This window comes from Ascaphus truei, chromosome 11 (genome assembly GCF_040206685.1).
Source record: "Ascaphus truei isolate aAscTru1 chromosome 11, aAscTru1.hap1, whole genome shotgun sequence".
Taxonomy (NCBI): Eukaryota; Metazoa; Chordata; class Amphibia; order Anura; family Ascaphidae; genus Ascaphus; species Ascaphus truei.
In genome coordinates this window covers 42,793,622-42,814,896 of record NC_134493.1, presented here as the reverse complement: position 1 = coordinate 42,814,896, position 21,275 = coordinate 42,793,622, and the positions used below count along the sequence as shown (strand labels likewise).

General features: G+C 50.1%; 2 protein-coding genes across 4 annotated transcripts in view; one reads left to right on the top strand and one right to left on the bottom strand.

The window, feature by feature from the left end:
* Positions 1–1,902: 1,902 nt before the first annotated feature.
* Positions 1,903–9,818, bottom strand: MIEF2 (mitochondrial elongation factor 2). 3 transcript variants are annotated; one of them, XM_075565898.1, is made up of 5 exons: positions 9,684–9,818; positions 6,563–6,664; positions 6,324–6,477; positions 5,669–5,855; positions 1,903–5,203 (listed from the first exon to the last, which is right to left on the bottom strand). In XM_075565898.1, the coding sequence occupies exons 3-5, from the start codon at positions 6,468–6,470 to the stop codon at positions 4,155–4,157; spliced, it is 1,383 nt and encodes a 460-aa protein (XP_075422013.1). In that variant the 5' UTR covers positions 6,471–6,477; positions 6,563–6,664; positions 9,684–9,818; the 3' UTR covers positions 1,903–4,154. The 3 variants fall into 3 exon arrangements, with proteins under 3 accessions (XP_075422013.1, XP_075422014.1, XP_075422015.1); XM_075565899.1 differs by having other exon boundaries at positions 9,644–9,687; XM_075565900.1 differs by lacking the exon at positions 6,563–6,664 and having other exon boundaries at positions 9,684–9,816.
* Positions 9,819–9,955: 137 nt separating this feature from the next.
* FLII (FLII actin remodeling protein) overlaps positions 9,956–21,275 on the top strand; it is a 42,212-nt gene continuing 30,892 nt past the window's right edge. Inside the window, 3 exon segments of the mRNA XM_075565902.1 lie at positions 9,956–10,163; positions 13,551–13,661; positions 19,746–19,817. Of these exon segments, the coding sequence (XP_075422017.1) occupies positions 10,101–10,163; positions 13,551–13,661; positions 19,746–19,817 (246 nt within the window). The 5' untranslated portion in view covers positions 9,956–10,100.

The following is a 21,275-nucleotide window of genomic DNA, read 5'->3' as shown; positions in this document are numbered from 1 at the left end:
TGCCCAGTCGATCATATTCCAGGACTACATTGCCCACAATGCTGTGCAAGAACTGAATTAAATAACCCGGAGCAAGCGATCGATTACAGGAGAACAGATCGATCTGCAGCTTAGCTAATGACGTGTCAGTGTGCAGATTGTATTGATGCACATATTGAATGGGAATTTTTTTTAAAACTTAAACTGCAGCTTTAAAGTGAGAGTGGGAAGATGTTTAATGTCCTCTAGCTGCTCTGTGTGATGAGCAGGTGCTGATACAACCAGAGTCCCACCTCCCCTTATCGGCTCTCTGATAAGGAGGGGGGGGGGAGGAGATAAGGGGAAAGAAAGCACTCCCCCATTCAGAGGCCCCTAAGAAATTAAACTGGCCGCCTGTGTGGGACTGCACCTATAACCATTACTGCTGGGCCCAGCCGTTTACTCCACATCATAAATATGTCCCTACCGGTGAAGCATATGAGAGCAAGAGAGAGGGGTGTGTGTTCCAGATGCTTCTGCTGACTAACCACTCAGTGCATAAGTAGCCTTCATCAATTACTTTTCAGTGGCAAAAACCTCCACATTCACAACCTTTCTATTGCTCTGAGATGATCTATATCTAGATACATCTATCCCTTCAAATGGTTTACAGGTGTGAAATAAAGGTCTGCGTTTGGCAAGGTGCAGCTGTGCACACTGTTCTCGGGTACATGACTCGTCTGCAACCTAAAAATACAACCTGAGTTCTGCCAAGAGAGCTAAAAATATGCCTTGTAACATGAAGCCTAACTGGGGAGCGCAGGCTAAATACCGCTCTGACTCAGCAGCGCGTCTGTGTTGGGCACAGAATAAGCAGCTCACTCACTGTGGCTTCATTTGATCACAATGTGTGTCGTCTGAAGTTTAATAACAAGAGGCCCATTCAATCTGAGTAATCTTTTGAAAATGACATAGATCAGTGGTTTCAAACTCCAGGCCTCATAGACCCCCAAACAGCCAAGGTTTTTATTATCCCAACATGAGCACAAGTGGCTCAATCCTTTGACAATTACCTGTGCAGGAATATACTTAAAATCTGGCCTGTTAGGGGGTCTCTGAGGCTTGGGAGGCACTTGTATAGGTGTGGAGCTCGCTGGTTAAACATGCATTCAATTTCTGTAGGCCATATTTCAAATGGATGCTTCTATTTGGTTCTGCTTTGTATTGTAAATGTTGGATACTTATCTTTCTCTCGTTAGAACAAGGCTACACTATCACCCTCACAGGCCTTTGTGTCGATTCTATTGGAAACGCTCACATTTAAGGAAGAGTGCCTGCTGAACACACGGCTTGTTCCACACCAGGGGCGGCCAATTCCAGTCCTTAAGAACTACCCCTAGGTCCGGTTCTCAGGATATCCCTGCTTCAGTCTTTGAGTGAGCCACCTGTGCTGAAGCTGGGATATCCTGAGAATCTGTGGGGGGGTCTTTGACCGGCGTTGGCCACTCCTGATCTATACCTTAAATCGAAGCTCAAAGACAAATGCACACATTTCAGGTGTTGATGTCCCTTAAACCTCCTTTCCTGTCCCTTCTTCCTAAGGCTGCGCTTATATTGCTTGACGCCGCCGCTCCAAAACAAATTAATTGACTCCCTCGTAAGCGTGACGTCACGTCTAAAAATTTGGAAGCTGGGTAAATTTTTTTTTTTTTTAGAGAGCCGCCACATGTGACTGTCTCTAAACCAATCAAATTGTGCAGCCCGCTCCCTTTGAGTGACGTCACTGGCCTTGTCGCCAGCGACATCGCTAAAAGTAAAATGACAACTTTCGCCGGTGGCGACGTCATCGGTCGCGTCGCCAGCACTATAAGCGCGGCCTAATGCTGCGTCACACACAGCATGGGTAATACAGGTGACTAAATGTCTGCTATCAAATAACACACAAATCTTTATCACAATTTAATTTTGTTTAAAAGAAAACAAAAAAAAAAGACGTCTGAATTGAAAGTAGCAAAATCCACAGGAGAAGCAGAACATGAGATGGTCCCGCGGGAAGATGGTCCCGCGGGAAGGTAGCCCCACGGGGAGACACGGCTGTGGTAAATATTTATTTTTAGATTTATTAACCCCTTCAGTCTCACAAGGGCCAGCAGTTCCGAGGGCATATACTATGGTAAACAGTATCCAAAATATCTCTCACCTTAGTAACAAATATAAAAGCATTTCAGGGTTCAAAAAAAAAATAATACATGTAGTTTACAGAATTCAATCATAATTTTTTGTTAACCGCTAGTTATAACAAGAATGCGCCAACAGAGTACAGTACAACACCATACAGACAGCCCAGTTACATTTACTTAAATAAAAGTGTGAATTTTTGTTAGGCTCTGTGTATGCGTCTGACTTCAGCATCACAACACAGACTAGGGGTGATGTTTTAGGCCAGGGGTGCTAACTCCTGTCTTCAAGACCTCCCAACAGGTCAGGTTTTCAGGATATCCCTGCTACAGGACAGGTGGCTCAGTCGAGTACTGAGCTACTGATTGGGATAGCCTTAAACGCTGATGGATCGGGCGGGCACTTGGGGACTGGAGCTGAGCACCTGTTTTAGGCAATAGGTAAGATACTTAATTCCTTTCGACACCAGGCTCAGCCAACACTAGTGATGTAGGCCCCCTGGCAGCAGAGAGATTTAGTCAGCCTTCTGCCGCTGCAAAACACTTAGGAATAAACAGAAAAATGCACAAGAATGTACGTAAATGTTGCAAAGTGAGATTAAAAAAAATATATATATAATTAAACATGCGTATGAAATGTTCTATGGCTGCCGTTAACTCATCTTAATCTCTTCCAGTTTTAATTTGTGCTGTGTTGATCCATTTCTTTCCACCTGTGTTACTAAAGTTCTGGCTTTTCTTACAGTTAATGAAAGCCAAAAATAATAATAATCTAAAGGGACATTGTAACACTGTGGAAACATTACCCAAATCAGCCCAGAATAGTATCAAAAATATGAATTGTAGAATTATTTATAAAACATACTGATTAGGGAAGAGCAGTAAATCCTTGCAGTGAACCTGATGCTACAATGTAGCACTGAGCTCCAGGCCCTGCTAAAGTGCAGTATGGGCAAGGCCCTTCATAACGATGGCACTCATGCTACACGACATCACACTGAGGCTTTATTCCAGGGGTGGCCAACTCCAGTGGTCATGTTTTAATGATATCCCTGCTTCAGCACAGGTGGCTCAGTCAAAGACTGGATACCCCTAATACCTGGCCTGTTGGAGGACTGGAGTTGGCCGGCCCTGATCTATTCATATTGGATCGGGTCACACCAGTGTTCACAGATGGGTGGCACTGGTACTGAATGCAATATGGCAGCTCCCACAAGAGGAAGTCTTAGAATCCATCGGGGATTAGGTCTACATTCCATTTCTATACTCCAGTAATGCCAGGTTACTGCAGTACTGAACACTAGATCTGGGAGCAGCATGTCCCTAATAAGCAGCCAAGTCTTTCAGGAGGATTCCCTTTCTTGTCAAAACTGCTGCTTAGATTCCCTTGGGACAAGTAGATTTTTATTTATTTTAAATAAGCGTTTCTGCTTCACACCACATGTACCATGCTGGCTCTGCATAAAAGTGTGAGACAGGCCCAAATAAATATTCTCCAGTTCTAAGGTGAAAGTAAACAGGTGCGATAACAGGGGGGTCCACTACAGTCCTCAAGCCCCCCCCTTCCCCCACAGGTCAGGTTTTCAGGATATCCCTGCTTCAGCACAGGTACAGGTGGTTCAATCAGTTCCAGCTTCAGCACCTTTGACTGAGCCACCTGTGCTGAAGCTGGGATATCCTGAAAACCTGACCTATGGGGGTGGGGGGGCTTGAGGACTGGAGTGGACCCCCCCTGCCCGCAGGCATATTTACCGAGGAGACAAATTATAATAATTGCCAAAATACGAATGCTCAGTGGCACAGACATTAACATGTTGGCCACAATGTTTTATGGCTTTGCGATGAGACCTCGATGTAGAATAAGCTCTGGATGATAACCAAACACCTTGACAGCCTCTCGTAGCAGCCTTTTATTCTTCAGAGACTTAGCCGTCCATGCGACTCGGATCATTGCAGTGATTAAAGCGTTAACCAGCGCCTCAAAGCCTAGAGCAGCCAAGAGTTCCGGCTCACTCATTTCTACAACAAGGCATCAGGCTCGGAGAACATCCGGTATAGCGCATATCCCAGCTCATCAATATCTTCCTCCCCCAGACATGAGAACAGGTTCACTTTGCTGTTAAAGTAACTGGGGAGGAATCCTTTGTCCAAGTAACCGATCAGCTCCTCTGTCACCTGCAAAAACCGGTCAGCCAGAGCAGCCTCCGCCCAATCGGAGTCGCTGAGGTGCAGGATGGCGTGTCTCAGGTGAGTACTGGTCAGCTGGCTCAAGGAGGAGTTGTCTCTGCAGATGCCCTTCAGTATGTGGAGGCAGCGCTGCCTGACGCCTGCGTCTCCGCTGTCCAGTTCCTGTAGCCGGGTGTTCGCCTCCTTGTAGTAGCTTCGGTGCCAAAGGTTTTCCGAAGGAGCTTTGGGGTGGGAGTGAGCAAGGAGGGCCACGTCCTTGGTGGCTGCCATTGGGAGGATGGTGATGGTCATCTGGACCTCAGAGTGCATCACCTCCAGTTTGAGGTCATCAGAGGCTACGACTGGTCGGATAGTACACTCCAGCATGGCACCTATACCCGGCCAGTTGACGGATCCCACCAGTGTTTTGTGCAAAGACTCCACGATTGTCTTGGAGGAGAGATATCCACCCACCAGGAACCGGTCCCAGGGGCTGCTCCCCCGGGCTAAATACTCCAAATCTACCCTCTTCACCATCCAGAACTGGGGGTCGTTCAGGATAGTCTCCTGTCCCGGAATGAATCTCCAGAGCGTGGGCTCCAGGACCAGCGGCAGCATTAAGCAGGCGTGGTCCAAACGGGCCACAGGAAGACAGCTGCCCAGGGAGCCCCCTAGCTGCAGGGCGGAGAAGGACATCTCGGGGTGCTTGGCCCGTAGGATATCCTGTAGCTCCGTCAGGATGTCCAGCGCTAGCTGCCTGCCCACCTGGCTCTGTGCCTCCGGGATGCTGGCGTGGCGAGTGCAATAATCCAGCAGCCTCTCCTGCAGCGTGAAACAGATTGGGGTCTTCTTCAGCTCACTGGAGGATTGGTCTTGCTCCGTGCGGAGATCAGGATCTGGATCTAACGGCAGAAAGAGGGGGGGGGGGATGTCGTGAGGAGACAGACAGGAGAATAACAGATCTGTTGCCAGAGCAGGCTGCAATATATTGCAAGTTGTCAACACATGGGTTTAAGCAAAATCTGTCGTTCTAGATTTGCGTTTCCATGTTCCCTGCTCTTCCCTGGCAGCTTTACGATCTCTGGGACATTATGACATTACTCATACATGTGAATTGATGGGGGGGGGGGGTACACACCATGCTGTTACTGTAAAGGTTGTGCTCACATGCAACACGAGATGATGTGCACTAGTACTATAAACTGACTGTTGTGAGCCACATTTTCTCCTATGCAATGCTCTGCGTTCCCGGCTCATCTGGCAAGCAAAGGGGTGTAACAAATTAATGCCTGAATAGAGAAACCAGAGGGAGAGAAGAATGGAGCGGAGAGAGTATGGGAGGGAGGAGTTGTGGTAAGGATGCTGACCTGGTGCTGGCTGGCTGGGTGCAGGCAGTGGCAAAGGAGCACTGAGGTCTGCACGGTTTGCTTTCTGTGCAAGTCTGGGGGAGGCCTTACTCAGGACAACCTCCTTCCAGCTCTCCTCTATGGATTTCTGCTCTACTTTTTCTTCTGCTGCCTTCTCATCCGGAGAAGACGTTGCGCGATCGATCAGCTGCGGAGAACGAGGTTGGGAATTAAATCCTTTCTCCCCCCCCCCCCCCTTTGTGATGAATTTTATGCAGGGTAAAGCAAAACGCTGTTTATATATAAAATGAACTCAAATTTGGTCAAACCATGCATTTCTATTACCCCTGCAGTGCTGTAACCATCTGTAATGCATTGCAAAGGATGCCTGTCCACCGTGCCATGCAAGGCTCCCCCCCCCCCCCCAACGTGCCAAGCTGGGCTTCCTGCCCCCCCTCCAACGTGCCAAGCTGAGCTTGCCCCCACCTCCAACGTTCCAAGCAGAGCCCCTCACCCTCCAACGTGCCAAGTAGGGCTCCCCCCTCCCACGTGCCAAGCAGGGCATTGCCAGGTACCACACCATGGGGGTTTTGTTAATTTAAATACACAGCTCAAAACGCTAATGACATGGAAAAGGCATCTTAAACACAAAATAAAGGCAGGTCTCGCCCCTCACCCGTTTCACAGCCAGCGTGGCGATGCCCAGCAGGGCGGCTCCTCCGACCCCAAGCACCAGCCTGGCGTTGGCCAGCAGGAAATCCAACAAGCTGCCAATCTCGCTCTCTCCCTTCTTCCCCTTCTTGTGAAACTGCATCTCTGCCATCGTCACACTGCGAGGAGAGGGAAAAGCAGGTCACGGGGGTTCACGGGAAGCTGCCGCTGACACTTAGTGAGCTCTCCGTGCCAGGGATTTACCTTACTGGTGTCCACTTTTACGTTTGTTGCACTTCTTGTATTATAATTCCCTGTATTCTATGGTCTTTGTTTTTTTGTAAGGAGCTGTGTACACTGTTGGCACTATATAAATTAAAATATACAAACATAGTTTACATTATTGTACATGATGTGAAGCAGAAGCATCAAAGTGTTAGCCCTCAGGATTTTAGCTTCGAGCCGTAATGGAATGATCTTACTCGCCCTACAACCTTTGTTTCCTCTCTATCTACTGCAAGGTGGAAGTAGCTTCCTCCCTTTACTCAAACTGATAACACGATCATCAGGGAACTGAGCAAGGACATTCCTTCCCTCCACCTTTTCATGCACGTAGGAAGGGAGGGTGTGGACCGCACCAAGGCTCCGTCCTACGGCCAGAAAGAGGAAATTAAACATCGGAAGTCACTTTTTCCTGAAACTGCACCGTTAATGACACCGGGCCCTAGTTAAAAAGGTGCAAGTGTTAATTAACGCGCTTCGAGCAGAAGAAACATGTCCTTACTTGCTGCTGAACATCTTGGCTTTATATGTTTGCTGTAGCAGAGATATCTGTTTATAGGGGAGAGGGAAGCTCAGGTGCATACAGACTTCACCACAGTTTTCGAGCACGGTGTAAGACTTATTTCTGCCTTCTGGCTTTTCTTAACAAAAATTAATTGTATAGAATTTGAGTCTGTTCTTAAATTGGTTGTATAGTTTTGCGGTGCTCCCTTAAAGCAGCAATACTATATTCCCCTGTAGTGGAGGCGTGTATTTACTTAAAAATAAATAAATGCTGATGATGATGATGTAAGGGGTGTTGTGAAAACTCTGCAGGCCAGCACAGCTCCACTGGATGGACTGTAACAATTCATAAGGCCAGGGGTTCTCAACTCCGGTCTCAAGCCCCTCCCTCACACGTACCCCTGAGATAGAGGATCAGGGAGAAAAAAATTCTGGTCAGTATTAATGGGCCCCTGAAATTTTCTATGCCCGGGAGCCCGCAAATGTCTAGCTACATCACTGATCCAGAGCATCTACCGCAGAAGGTACCACGGACCGTTACACAATTACACATTACACAATATACGGTCTGTCAGGAAATTAAGTAAGTCTCACTGTTTAGGGACGTCCCCCGCCCCAAGGTCAGGTTTTCAGGATATCCCAGCTTCAGCACAGGTAGCTCACTTAGAGGTTCAATCTTCAAAGACTGAGCCTCTGATTGAGCCACCTGTGCTGAAGCAGGGATATCTTAAAAATCTTACCTCTTGGAAAGGGCTTGAGGACTGGAGTTGAGCCCCCCTGGTTAAGGGCATTAGGGGTAGTTAGATGGGTTACTGCTCTAATTAAAAACTATCATCCATCAACATTTTCTACTACGGAAGTATTGAGGCAAATAGCAACAAAACATTTATACACTAAAGTACCCTGATTATACTGCAATCCAACACACACATACACATATATATATATATATATATATATATATATATATATATATATATACACACACACACACACACACACACACACACACACACACACACACACACACACACACACACACACACACACACACACACACACACACACACACACACACACACACACACACACACACACACACACATATATACATACACTTTTGCAGAATAAAGCTGAGTGAATATGAAAGCTTAATTGTTTAGGAATCAGTGACTATGGGCCTCATGCAGAGAGCATAGAATTTTAAAAATGGCGAATTTCATAAAAAGTAGCTTTTTTGGAGAGTTTTATTCTCCATATGCAGAAAAGTGCGAATTCTGCTATGTTTAACATGGATGCGTGTGGCGAGTTTAAATTGGCGAGATGCGCGCTTCAGAAACGTGTAAAAACAAATTCGCGCCTTTTTTTTCCCCTTTACTATAGGCGGCGAGCGCCATCTTGCCATATTTTCGTGGCGCGGCAAAAATGCGAGAATCGCGCCTTTTTTTGGCGCGAACAGCCGCTACTTGCCGTTCGCACCTCTCTGCATTCGGAGAGTTTTAAAAATGGCGCGATTGAGGTTCACGCCAGCCGCGAGGCGAGTTTTAAACATAGAAATAAAAAAATGGCGCGTTTTTCGCAACTCGCCATTTTATGCCGTTTTCTGAGTGAAATTGAACAAAAAATGGCGAGTTTTGAAATAACGATGCTCTCTGCATGAGGCCCTATGTTCCTTACATGACATGGCACTGACAGTGTAGTAGCACAGTGTGTCACAGGAGAGCTGCATCCTAACCATACGTCGGTGACATGACATACAGCGCTGACGTACACAGGACTGAAACTAAAGGCAGGAGCCCTATATACCTTATACACAGTGTGTGAGTGAGCGCTATTCAGAGATAAACGCTTATTTAACCGACCAATAATTCCACCCAAAATTACAGTGACACACACCCCACCAGAGAACTCCCCCCTCAGTGACCTCCCCCCTCAGTGACCCTCACACCCCACCAGAGAACTCCCCCCTCAGTGACCCTCACACCCCACCACAGACCTTACCCACCAGTGACCTTCCCCCTCGGTGACACTCACACGCCACCAGGGACCTTCACCCTCACACCCCACAAGTGACACTAACACTCACCTTCACCCTCACACTCCACCAGAGACCTCCCCCTCACACCACCTCAGTGACACTCACACCCCACCAGTGACACTAACACTCCACCAGTGACCTTCCCCCTCACTGACACACACCCCCTCACTGACCCCAACACTCCACCAGTGACCTTCCCCCTCACTGACACTCACACCCCCTCACTGACCCCAACACTCCACCAGTGACCTTCCCCCTCACTGACACCCCCCCCCTCACTGACCCCAAACACTCCACCAGTGACCTTCCCCCTCACTGACACTCACACCCCCTCATTGACCCCAACACTCCACCAGTGACCTTCCCCCTCACTGGCACTCACACCCCCTCACTGACCCCAACACTCCACCAGAGACCTTCCCTCACACCCCCTCAGTGACACTCACAACACAAGCACTCAGTGACACCCCCTTCCAGTGACCCTCACACCCAATGATATCCCCCGTTCCTTCACAGCCCACCTCGATCAGTGACACCTCCCTTCATTGAAGCGCCACTCACCTCTCTCCCGCCCGCACTCGCGGTGACACCTCCCGGGCCGCGGCCTTCTCTCCCCTCCCTTAGGAATGTCCGGAAGTCCAGTCCCGGCCAATCAGCGGCCTGGTTGAGGGGTAACAACCAATCAGTGGCCTGGCTGAGGAATAACAACCAATCAGTGGCCTCGTTGATAGGGAACAACCAATCAGCGGCCTCATGGAGAGGGAATAGCCAATCAACGGTGTAGCAGCTCCACGGCAGTCAGCGGGTACAGTGGGTGGGGTCCTCCAGCTGTTGGCAGCAGGTTAGGTTGCTTTCCCCTGTGGGTCAGCCCGGAGTGGGCGGGGCCTCCCAAGCGTGTGCGCGCGGAGGGGGCGTGTCTTGGCGGCTTCCTGCTGCTGTGTACAGAGAGACCGGCGGGACCCGCCCTGACACCGGGACATGGCGGCCACCGGGGTGCTGCCCTTCATCCGGGGGGTTGACCTGAGCGGGAACGACTTCAAGGTGAGGGGGAGATCAGGCCCAGAGTGTCTGTGTGTCAGGACACATGTATACTCACACTATGCCGGGGCAGGAGGGGAGACTGGGGGAATTACAGGGAGTGCCCTGGTCAGGACCCAGGTCCTGTGCCCCCCACTGCCCTGCGCCCCTACCCGTGCCCTTCCTGGTGGGGGTGTGGGGTGGCACATGCCCTCCTGGTGGGGGTGTGGGGTGGCACAGGCCCTCCTGGTGCGGGGGGCACATGTCCCCCTGGTGAGAGAGTGCGGGGGGGGCACGTGCCCTCCTGGTGAGGGGGAGCGGGGGGGCACGTGCCCTCCTGGTGAGGGAGTGCGGGGGGCACGTGCCCTCCTGGTGAGGGAGTGCGGGGGGGCACGTGCCCTCCTGGTGAGGGAGTGCGGGGGGGCACGTGCCCTCCTGGTGAGGGAGTGCGGGGGGGCACGTGCCCTCCTGGTGAGGGAGTGCGGGGGGGCACGTGCCCTCCTGGTGAGGGAGTGCGGGGGGGGGCACGTGCCCTCCTGGTGAGGGAGTGCGGGGGGGCACGTGCCCCCCTGGTGAGGGCGTGCGGGGGGGGCACGTGCCCCCCTGGTGAGGGCGTGCGGGGGGGTGGGGAGGGCACATGCTCACAGGTCTCATCTCCTGCAAATACATATTCTCCTGCATTTATATAACGCTGCGGCCTAGTCCCTGTATTACACACACCGTGCAGGGACTCATAGTGGGCTTGTATAGAACATTTCTCTCCCGTGGGGATCGGGATTTCCTGTCCTGGGTTAATGGGATTTCCTGAGACGTTACTATAGGGAATACCTAAGGAAGCCTCCGTAGTGCAAACATGCTGGATTTTTTGTTGTTGTCATAAAGGGTTTAAAGATCCTGACTGTTTCTCAGAGCCCGTTTTGGTGACGGGTACTTGGCTGGGGTTTTTGTGTGATTTTGTTTGACTTTAACCCCTACAGTGCCAGAGGGTTCGGTGACACATTTGCAAAGCATTTACATTGCAGACCGGCCTGTGTCTGAGTGGGGGGGATATAAAGGGTGGCTCTAGGGAACTCTAATATTAGGAGTGTCAGAGTTCCTCCCCTACATGACTCACTCAGGGCAGAACAGGTCTGCAATTGTTCATGGGTTCCCCAATGCAAGGTTGTTCTGATACAAAGTGTCTCATCCATGTGTGCCCGGGCAGCATGTTTCAGGGCCAGGCCTTTATCTCAGGCTGTCACTGGCCGCTCACGTCCCAGGTGGGGGACTTGTACATTGAGGGAGTGGGAAGAGGGTTCTATTCACTGGAAAGGAACAGCCTGTATTGTATAATGATACAGAGTATCTCTGTAATGTTACAGAGTATCTCTATAATGTTTTTCTTATAGAATGGAACGTTATTAACAGTAGCCCTAGCACAGGCAGACCCTTGCCAAGCCTGTCGTGCTGATTAGCCTGGCCTCCAGTAAAGGCTTCTTTTGTATGTGTTTTTTTTTTTGGGGAGGTGGGGGGCAGGTAACAGGACCTGAGAGGCAGCAGTTTTTAGAGGACCCCAACAGTGTATTTTGGCCTCTGTTCAGGGCCGGAGGTTGTCCCAGCAGGTAACAGGTGTGTAATAGGGTCACTGTACCAGCAGCAGCTCCGTAATGACCTTTTGCAGTGGCTAAAATCCCAGTGTCTGCTTCTTGCATCCTAGTCATTTTATCTCCCCTGTGCCTCGGGCACCAACAGTTATTAATAATAATAATTGTTCTTGTATAGCGCTGCTAGCTTTTACGTAGCACTTTACGGAGCCTTTTTACAGACACAGGTCCCTGCCCCGTGGAGCTTACAATCTATGCTTGTGGTGCCTGAGGCACAGGGAGATAAGGTGACTTGCCCAAGGTCACAAGGAGCCGACACCGGGAATTGAACCAGGTTCCCCTGCTTCACTCGGTGCCAGTCAGTGACTTTACTCACTGAGCCGCTCCTTCTAGATGGTAAGCTCTGCAGGGCAGGGATGCATTGCGCCAGCGTACACTGTCCATGCTATATATTCAATCTAAATATGTTAGAAAATGATTATCTTCTTGCCTGGCTGTCGGGACGTAGGTTCCCACAATCTGTGTTTGTCACCATATAACAGGCAGGACACTTTCACCATAATTCCCAAGGAGAGGCGGGTGGGAAACGTAGCACTTTTAAAGCTGCAGTCCAAGCTGCCGTTTTATTTTTATTTATTTCTTTTCCCCTTTTAATATGGGCATCAATACAATCCACAGAATAAGTAATTAGCTAAGTTGCCGATCAGTCCGTTCTCCTGTGATCGATTGGCGAAGATTCAGCTCGGGGGTTCACTAAATGGCTGTCAGTGCAGCAGAAGAGAACCCAAGATGCAAAGTTCTGTGGGAAGGTCATGTGACCAGGCAGTCACTAGATACAATTTGTGCCCTGCTAGAAAGGGCAGGGCTCAAAGAGGGGTGTCCCGGAGCCTGTTTCAGGAGAGGAAGGGGATGGGACTTTGTAAATGGTTGCTATAGGAACAAAAAAAATGCTTGTTACATTATAATACATCAAAAATGTAATTCAGAGTTGTTTTAAAAAAAATGCTACAACTATTTTCTCATAGTATAGAACTAATTTATTAAAAAAAAAAAAAACACATGTAGGATATTGCATGGTCTGCAGCTTTAAACTATTTATTTACATCTCCTTGCATTCATGTTAATTTATACCTCTCTATCTGAGGCCTGTGTCTAACTCCCTCTTCAACTGACACTTCCATGTTCAAATCCCAGCTGCCCTCCCTAGGACCCCGCGCTGGCGGAATGGAACGTTTGGCAGTGACCGAATCGCCACCGGTGCTCTGCCGCTAGGACAACTCGCCACAGGTTGTCTTGCCGCTTGTCACCTCACCGCCATGTTTAAATGTCCCGCCCCCCCCCCCCCATCTTTAAATGTCATCCTTGCACTGCCCCATCTTTTAAATGTCCTCTCCTGCTGCAGGGCACCTCAAGCTTCCGCCGCTCCGACAACATTTGTGAGTGCACCCTGCTTCAGCACAGGTGGCTCAGTCTTTGACAGCCTCTGATTGAGCCCCCTGTGCTGAAGCTGGGATATCCTGAAAACCTGGCCTGTTGGTGGCGGCTTGAGAACTGGAGTTGAGCACCCCTGGGTTAATGCATTGTTCTCAATCGACCCTGTAAATGTTTAGCAGCGATTTCTCTTCTTGGTTTCTGCTAATGCTAATGCGTTCAAGATTATCTATTCTATCGCTGTATGTATTCGACAATACCACTTGGATTGTAAGCTCTGCGGGGCAGTCTCTTCTCTGAGGTTACGGTCACACCTTGTGGTCACTGTATGATGTCTGTAATTGTACATGGTGTGTAAGAAAGTGGGAATATGTACTTGATCTGTTTTCCCTCCCAGGGCGGATATTTCCCCGAGCACGTGAAGTGTATGACCAGCCTGCGATGGCTGAAGCTGAACAGGACTGGCCTATGTTACCTCCCGGAGGAGCTGTCTGCACTGCAGAAGCTGGTGAGACTGATTCATGTGTAATTACAGGGGCGCAGGACTGATGGGGGTCATTCACCCCCTTTTTTGCAATGCAGGGAGTTAACTCTGCATATATATATATATTGGGGTTCGCTGCACGGCCGTCGTGTGAAGCATCATCTTAAATGTAATATGTAAAATAGGAAATGTTCAGTGATCTGCAACTAATACAACATAAGGACCACCGTGTAACTGAAGCTGCCCAGCAGATCAGTGCGTAATGGGCCCCTGAGTCCTCTCTGACGTGGCCCGCTACATGCAGCTTCATTCACACTCATTGTAATGGGCCCCTGAGTCCTCTCTGCCGGGGCCTGCTACATGCTGTGGCACTCACACTCATTGTAATGGGCCCCTGAGTCCTCTCTGCCGGGGCCTGCTACATGCTGTGGCACTCACACTCATTGTAATGGGCCCCTGAGTCCTCTCTGCCGGGGCCTGCTACATGCTGTGGCACTCACACTCATTGTAATGGGCCCCTGAGTCCTCTCTGCTGGGGCCTGCTACATGCGGCTGCACTCGCACTGATTTTAATTAAACATACACATTCTCAAAACCCATGCCCCCAGTATTATATATGTGTTCACTGGAGGACCACTGGGAAAGTGACCAAATATAATCCAATAATCAAAGAAGCCCCAATGCACGTCCAATGGGACAAATTATTGAGTTCATTGCTGTATGTTTTTTCTCTCTTTCTTTATAAGTAAGGGCCATTTAGTTCCATCCCTTTGGCCAACACATCTCAAGCCTGCAAACATGTGACAGCGACCCCATCTCCCAGGTCCCACACTACCCATGTTATATATACTGTGTCCCTACCACTGCAACCATGTGACAGCGACCCCCATCTCCCAGGTCCCACACTACCCATGTTATATATACTGTGTCCCTACCACTGCAACCATGTGACAGCGACCCCATCTCCCAGGTCCCACACTACCCATGTTATACGGTATATACTGTGTCCCTACCACTGCAACCATGTGACAGCGACCCCCATCTCCCAGGTCCCACACTACCAATGTTATATATACTGTGTCCCTACCACTGCAACCATGTGACAGCGACCCCCATCTCCCAGGTCCCACACTACCAATGTTATATATACTGTGTCCCTACCACTGCAACCATGTGACAGCGACGCCCATCTCCCAGGTCCCATACTACCCATGTTATATATACTGTGTCTATATACTGTGTCCCTACCACTGCAACCATGTGACAGCGACCCCCATCTCCCAGGTCCCACACTACCCATGTTATATATACTGTGTCCCTACCACTGCAACCATGTGACAGCGACCCCCATCTCCCAGGTCCCACACTACCCATGTTATATATACTGTGTCCCTACCACTGCAACCATGTGACAGCGACCCCCATCTCCCAGGTCCCACACTACCCATGTTATATATACTGTGTCCCTACCACTGCAACCATGTGACAGCGACCCCATCTCCCAGGTCCCACACTACCCATGTTATATATACTGCGTCCCTACCACTGCAACCATGTGACAGCGACCCCCATCTCCCAGGTCCCACACTACCCATGTTATATATACTGTGTCCCTACCACTGCAACCATGTGACAGCGACCCCCATCTCCCAGGTCCCACACTACCGATGTTATATATACTGTGTCCCTACCACTGCAACCATGTGACAGCGACCCCATCTCCCAGGTCCCACACTACCCATGTTATATATACTGTGTCCCTACCACTGCAACCATGTGACAGCGACCCCATCTCCCAGGTCCCACACTACCCATGTTATATATACTGTGTCCCTACCACTGCAACCATGTGACAGCGACCCCATCTCCCAGGTCCCACACTACCAATGTTATATATACTGTGTCCCTACCACTGCAACCATGTGACAGCAACCCCCATCTCCCAGGTCCCACACTACCAATGTTATATATACTGTGTCCCTACCACTGCAACCATGTGACAGCGACCCCCATCTCCGAGGTCCCACACTACCAATGTTATATATACTGTGTCCCTACCACTGCAACCATGTGACAGCGACCCCATCTCCCAGGTCCCATACTACCCATGTTATATATATACTGTGTCCCTACCACTGCAACCACGTGACAGCGAACCCCATCTCCCAGGTCCCATACTACCCATGTTATATATACTGTGTCCCTACCACTGCAACCATGTGACAGCGACCCCCAGGTCCCAGGTCCCAGGTCCCACACTACCCATGTTATATATACTGTGTCCCTACCACTGCAACCATGTGACAGCGACCCCATCTCCCAGGTCCCACACTACCCATGTTATATATACTGTGTCCCTACCACTGCAACCACGTGACAGCGACCCCCATCTCCCAGGTCCCACACTACCCATGTTATATATACTGTGTCCCTACCACTGCAACCATGTGACAGCGACCCCCATCTCCCAGGTCCCACACTACCCATGTTATATATACTGTGTCCCTACCACTGCAACCATGTGACAGCGACCCCATCTCCCAGGTCCCACACTACCCATGTTATATATACTGTGTCCCTACCACTGCAACCATGTGACAGCGACCCCCATCTCCCCACACTACCCATGTTATATATACTGTGTCCCTACCACTGCAACCATGTGACAGCGACCCCATCTCCCAGGTCCCACACTACCAATGTTATATATATACTGTGTCCCTACCACTGCAACCATGTGACAGCGACCCCCATCTCCCAGGTCCCACACTACCCATGTTATATATACTGTGTCCCTACCACTGCAACCATGTGACAGCGACCCCCATCTCCCAGGTCCCACACTACCAATGTTATATATACTGTGTCCCTACCACTGCAACCATGTGACAGCGACCCCCATCTCCCAGGTCCCACACTACCCATGTTATATATACTGTGTCCCTACCACTGCAACCATGTGACAGCAACCCCCATCTCCCAGGTCCCACACTACCCATGTTATACGGTATATACTGTGTCCCTACCACTGCAACCATGTGACAGCGACCCCCATCTCCCAGGTCCCACACTACCAATGTTATATATACTGTGTCCCTACCACTGCAACCATGTGACAGCGACCCCCATCTCCCAGGTCCCACACTACCAATGTTATATATACTGTGTCCCTACCACTGCAACCATGTGACAGCGACGCCCATCTCCCAGGTCCCATACTACCCATGTTATATATACTGTGTCTATATACTGTGTCCCTACCACTGCAACCATGTGACAGCGACCCCATCTCCCAGGTCCCACACTACCCATGTTATATATACTGTGTCCCTACCACTGCAACCACGTGACAGCGACCCCCATCTCCCAGGTCCCACACTACCCATGTTATATATACTGTGTCCCTACCACTGCAACCATGTGACAGCGACCCCCATCTCCCAGGTCCCACACTACCCATGTTATATATACTGTGTCCCTACCACTGCAACCATGTGACAGCGACCCCATCTCCCAGGTCCCACACTACCCATGTTATATATACTGTGTCCCTACCACTGCAACCATGTGACAGCGACCCCCATCTCCCAGGTCCCACACTACCCATGTTATATATACTGTGTCCCTACCACTGCAACCATGTGACAGCGACCCCATCTCCCAGGTCCCACACTACCAATGTTATATATATACTGTGTCCCTACCACTGCAACCATGTGACAGCGACCCCCATCTCCCAGGTCCCACACTACCCATGTTATATATACTGTGTCCCTACCACTGCAACCATGTGACAGCGACCCCCATCTCCCAGGTCCCACACTACCAATGTTATATATACTGTGTCCCTACCACTGCAACCATGTGACAGCGACCCCCATCTCCCAGGTCCCACACTACCCATGTTATATATACTGTGTCCCTACCACTGCAACCATGTGACAGCAACCCCCATCTCCCAGGTCCCACACTACCCATGTTATACGGTATATACTGTGTCCCTACCACTGCAACCATGTGACAGCGACCCCCATCTCCCAGGTCCCACACTACCAATGTTATATATACTGTGTCCCTACCACTGCAACCATGTGACAGCGACCCCCATCTCCCAGGTCCCACACTACCAATGTTATATATACTGTGTCCCTACCACTGCAACCATGTGACAGCGACGCCCATCTCCCAGGTCCCATACTACCCATGTTATATATACTGTGTCTATATACTGTGTCCCTACCACTGCAACCATGTGACAGCGACCCCCATCTCCCAGGTCCCACACTACCCATGTTATATATACTGTGTCCCTACCACTGCAACCATGTGACAGCGACCCCCATCTCCCAGGTCCCACACTACCCATGTTATATATACTGTGTCCCTACCACTGCAACCATGTGACAGCGACCCCCATCTCCCAGGTCCCACACTACCCATGTTATATATACTGTGTCCCTACCACTGCAACCATGTGACAGCGACCCCCATCTCCCAGGTCCCACACTACCAATGTTATATATATACTGTGTCCCTACCACTGCAACCATGTGACAGCAACCCCCATCTCCCAGGTCCCACACTACCCATGTTATACGGTATATACTGTGTCCCTACCACTGCAACCATGTGACAGCAACCCCCATCTCCCAGGTCCCACACTACCCATGTTATACGGTATATACTGTGTCCCTACCACTGCAACCATGTGACAGCGACCCCCATCTCCCAGGTCCCACACTACCAATGTTATATATACTGTGTCCATACCACTGCAACCACGTGACAGCGAACCCCATCTCCGAGGTCCCACACTACCAATGTTATATATACTGTGTCCCTACCACTGCAACCATGTGACAGCGACCCCCATCTCCCAGGTCCCACACTACCAATGTTATATATACTGTGTCCCTACCACTGCAACCATGTGACAGCGACCCCCATCTCCCAGGTCCCACACTACCCATGTTGTATATACTGTGTCCCTACCACTGCAACCACGTGACAGCGACCCCCATCTCCGAGGTCCCACACTACCCATGTTATATATACTGTGTCCCTACCACTGCAACCATGTGACAGCGACCCCCATCTCCCAGGTCCCACACTACCAATGTTATATATACTGTGTCCCTACCACTGCAACCATGTGACAGCGACCCCCATCTCCCAGGTCCCACACTACCCATGTTATATATACTGTGTCCCTACCACCTCAACAATGTGACAGCGACCCCATCTCCCAGGTCCCACACTACCCATGTTATATATACTGTGTCCCTACCACTGCAACCATGTGACAGCGACCCCCATCTCCCAGGTCCCACACTACCCATGTTATATATACTGTGTCCCTACCACTGCAACCATGTGACAGCGACCCCCATCTCCCAGGTCCCACACTACCCATGTTATATATACTGTGTCCCTACCACTGCAACCATGTGACAGCGACCCCCATCTCCCAGGTCCCACACTACCCATGTTATATATACTGTGTCCCTACCACTGCAACCATGTGACAGCGACCCCCATCTCCCAGGTCCCACACTACCCATGTTATATATACTGCGTCCCTACCACTGCAACCATGTGACAGCGACCCCCATCTCCCAGGTCCCACACTACCCATGTTATATATACTGTGTCCCTACCACTGCAACCACGTGACAGCGACCCCCATCTCCCAGGTCCCACACTACCCATGTTATATATACTGTGTCCCTATGTATTTCTACCACTGGAAAGAGAGCAGAGGAAGCAAGACCATGATATAGCCAACAGCATGGGATGCGTCACATGTATGCCGTGCCTAAAGGGTTAACATGTAGACGCCCTGTATGTGCCATGCGTGAGCTACCGTGCCGTTAATAACCAGGAGGGCCAGCGCGTATTGTCATAGTACATATACTCATGTCATCTGTGATGTATCAGGGAAAGGGATAATCCCCCTCTCTCTTCCAGAGGGGCCAGCAACATACTGGCATCAAAGGGGTTAATTACAGGCAAATCAAAAAGCAGGAACGCTACAAATTGCACGCTCTGGTCTGGCAGCTGCGCACTCTGATACATTTCGGGGTTTCTCCCTCTGGTTCCCTTCTCCAGGAGCACCTGTCGGTGAGTCACAACAGCCTGACCACTTTACACGGGGATCTCTCCGGCCTCCCCTGTCTCCGTGTAAGTACCAAGCACTCAGCGGGTTAATATCGGGGGGGGGGGGGGGGGGGGGGGGGGGGCTGCAGGGTGTTACATTGGAAAAGCTTTAAACAAATGGTTTTGTCGCCTAATTCAGGGGTTCTCAACTGCAGTCCTGTAGCCCCCCCAACAGGTCAGGTTTTAAGGATATCCCGGCTTCGGCACAGGTGGCTCAGTCAGACTGAGCCACCTGTGCTGAAGCAGGGACTAATTAAACTACCTGTGCTGAAGCAGGGATATCCTGAAAACCTGACCTGTTGGGGGATCTTTTTTATGCTTTTTGTTTTTTTTATGTTTTTTTATTACATTTTAATTTTTTTATGGCCGTTTTCCCCCGAAATAAAAATCCCGAGCGGAATATCTTTTAGCCGCTTTTTTCATTTAAAAAAAAAATAATTTTAGTCTTGTGTGGCTTACCACTTTTAACCCTTTGGCTGCCGGAAGGGCCTGCAACCCTTAGCACTGCAGCACTGTAGGGGTTAACCGCGGTCACCCAGGGGAGGTGGCAGAACCGGTCGGGCAGACATCCCGTCCTCTGCAATCAACCGCAGCTCTGACACGCTGTGACGCGGCTGTCTCGCCCATGGGTCAGAAAGTACAGGTTCAGGGACCTCCCAGAGCTATGATCCACCCCCCTCCCCCTCAAAACTCCCTGCCCCCCCCCCGAGCCAAATGCCCGCTTCGTTCCAGAGATACTTAGCGGTGAAGTTACCTGGTTTAAATCTCTGAGGGTAAACAAAATGGCTGCCATGTCTCAGTCCAGTAGGAATCTGCATTATTGGTTGAAACTTCCTGTTTTAAACGGCCATTTAAATGTCCCTTTAAAAACCAGGAAGTATCTAAGGAACATGGAGGTCCCGGAGCTGAAAATAGTGCGGAGCTGGTGCTATGGATGGAGGCTTTCAGAATGCCTGATGTTCTGGGTCTCCTAAAAAATGAATGCAGGTCCCACTTTGCATCATATATAGGAGTAATGGGTATCGCTCTTTCTCCTGTTTTTATCCCTTTGTTATTATGTCCAATACCTGTGAAAGTTTTGCAAACTTGACCCAGAAATGAAATCTGCAAAAAAAAAAAGGCACCGGTATCCCCGAGGGAGAAACCGTTACCGATTTTTCCCTCGATGATTGGGCACGCTCGACTAAGGACAGGATGCTGCAGCGATTTCAAAGCTGCCGTGTTCAGGGCTGAGTTTTACACGGCCGGTCTGTGCTGGGTCCTGAGCGTTGTTACAGGACCCTGCGGCAGTGAGGTGGGTTATTGCTGAGCGTTGTTACAGGAGCCTGCGGCAGTGAGGTGGGTTATTGCTGAGGGTTGTTACAGGAGCCTGCGGCAGTGAGGTGGGTTATTGCTGAGGGTTGTTACAGGAGCCTGCGGCAGTGAGGTGGGTTATTGCTGAGCGTTGTTACAGGAGCCTGGGGCAGTGAGGTGGGTTATTGC

Coding starts and splice junctions, on each gene's coding strand:
- MIEF2 (XM_075565898.1), bottom strand. CDS start 6,470: ATGGCAGAGATGCAGTTTCACAAGAAGGGGAAGAAGGGAGAGAGCGAG. Junction 5,856..6,323: donor CCACGCTGGCTGTGAAACGG/GTGAGGGGCGAG, acceptor CGTTCTCCGCAG/CTGATCGATCGCGCAACGTC. Junction 5,204..5,668: donor ACCCAGCCAGCCAGCACCAG/GTCAGCATCCTT, acceptor TTCTGCCGTTAG/ATCCAGATCCTGATCTCCGC.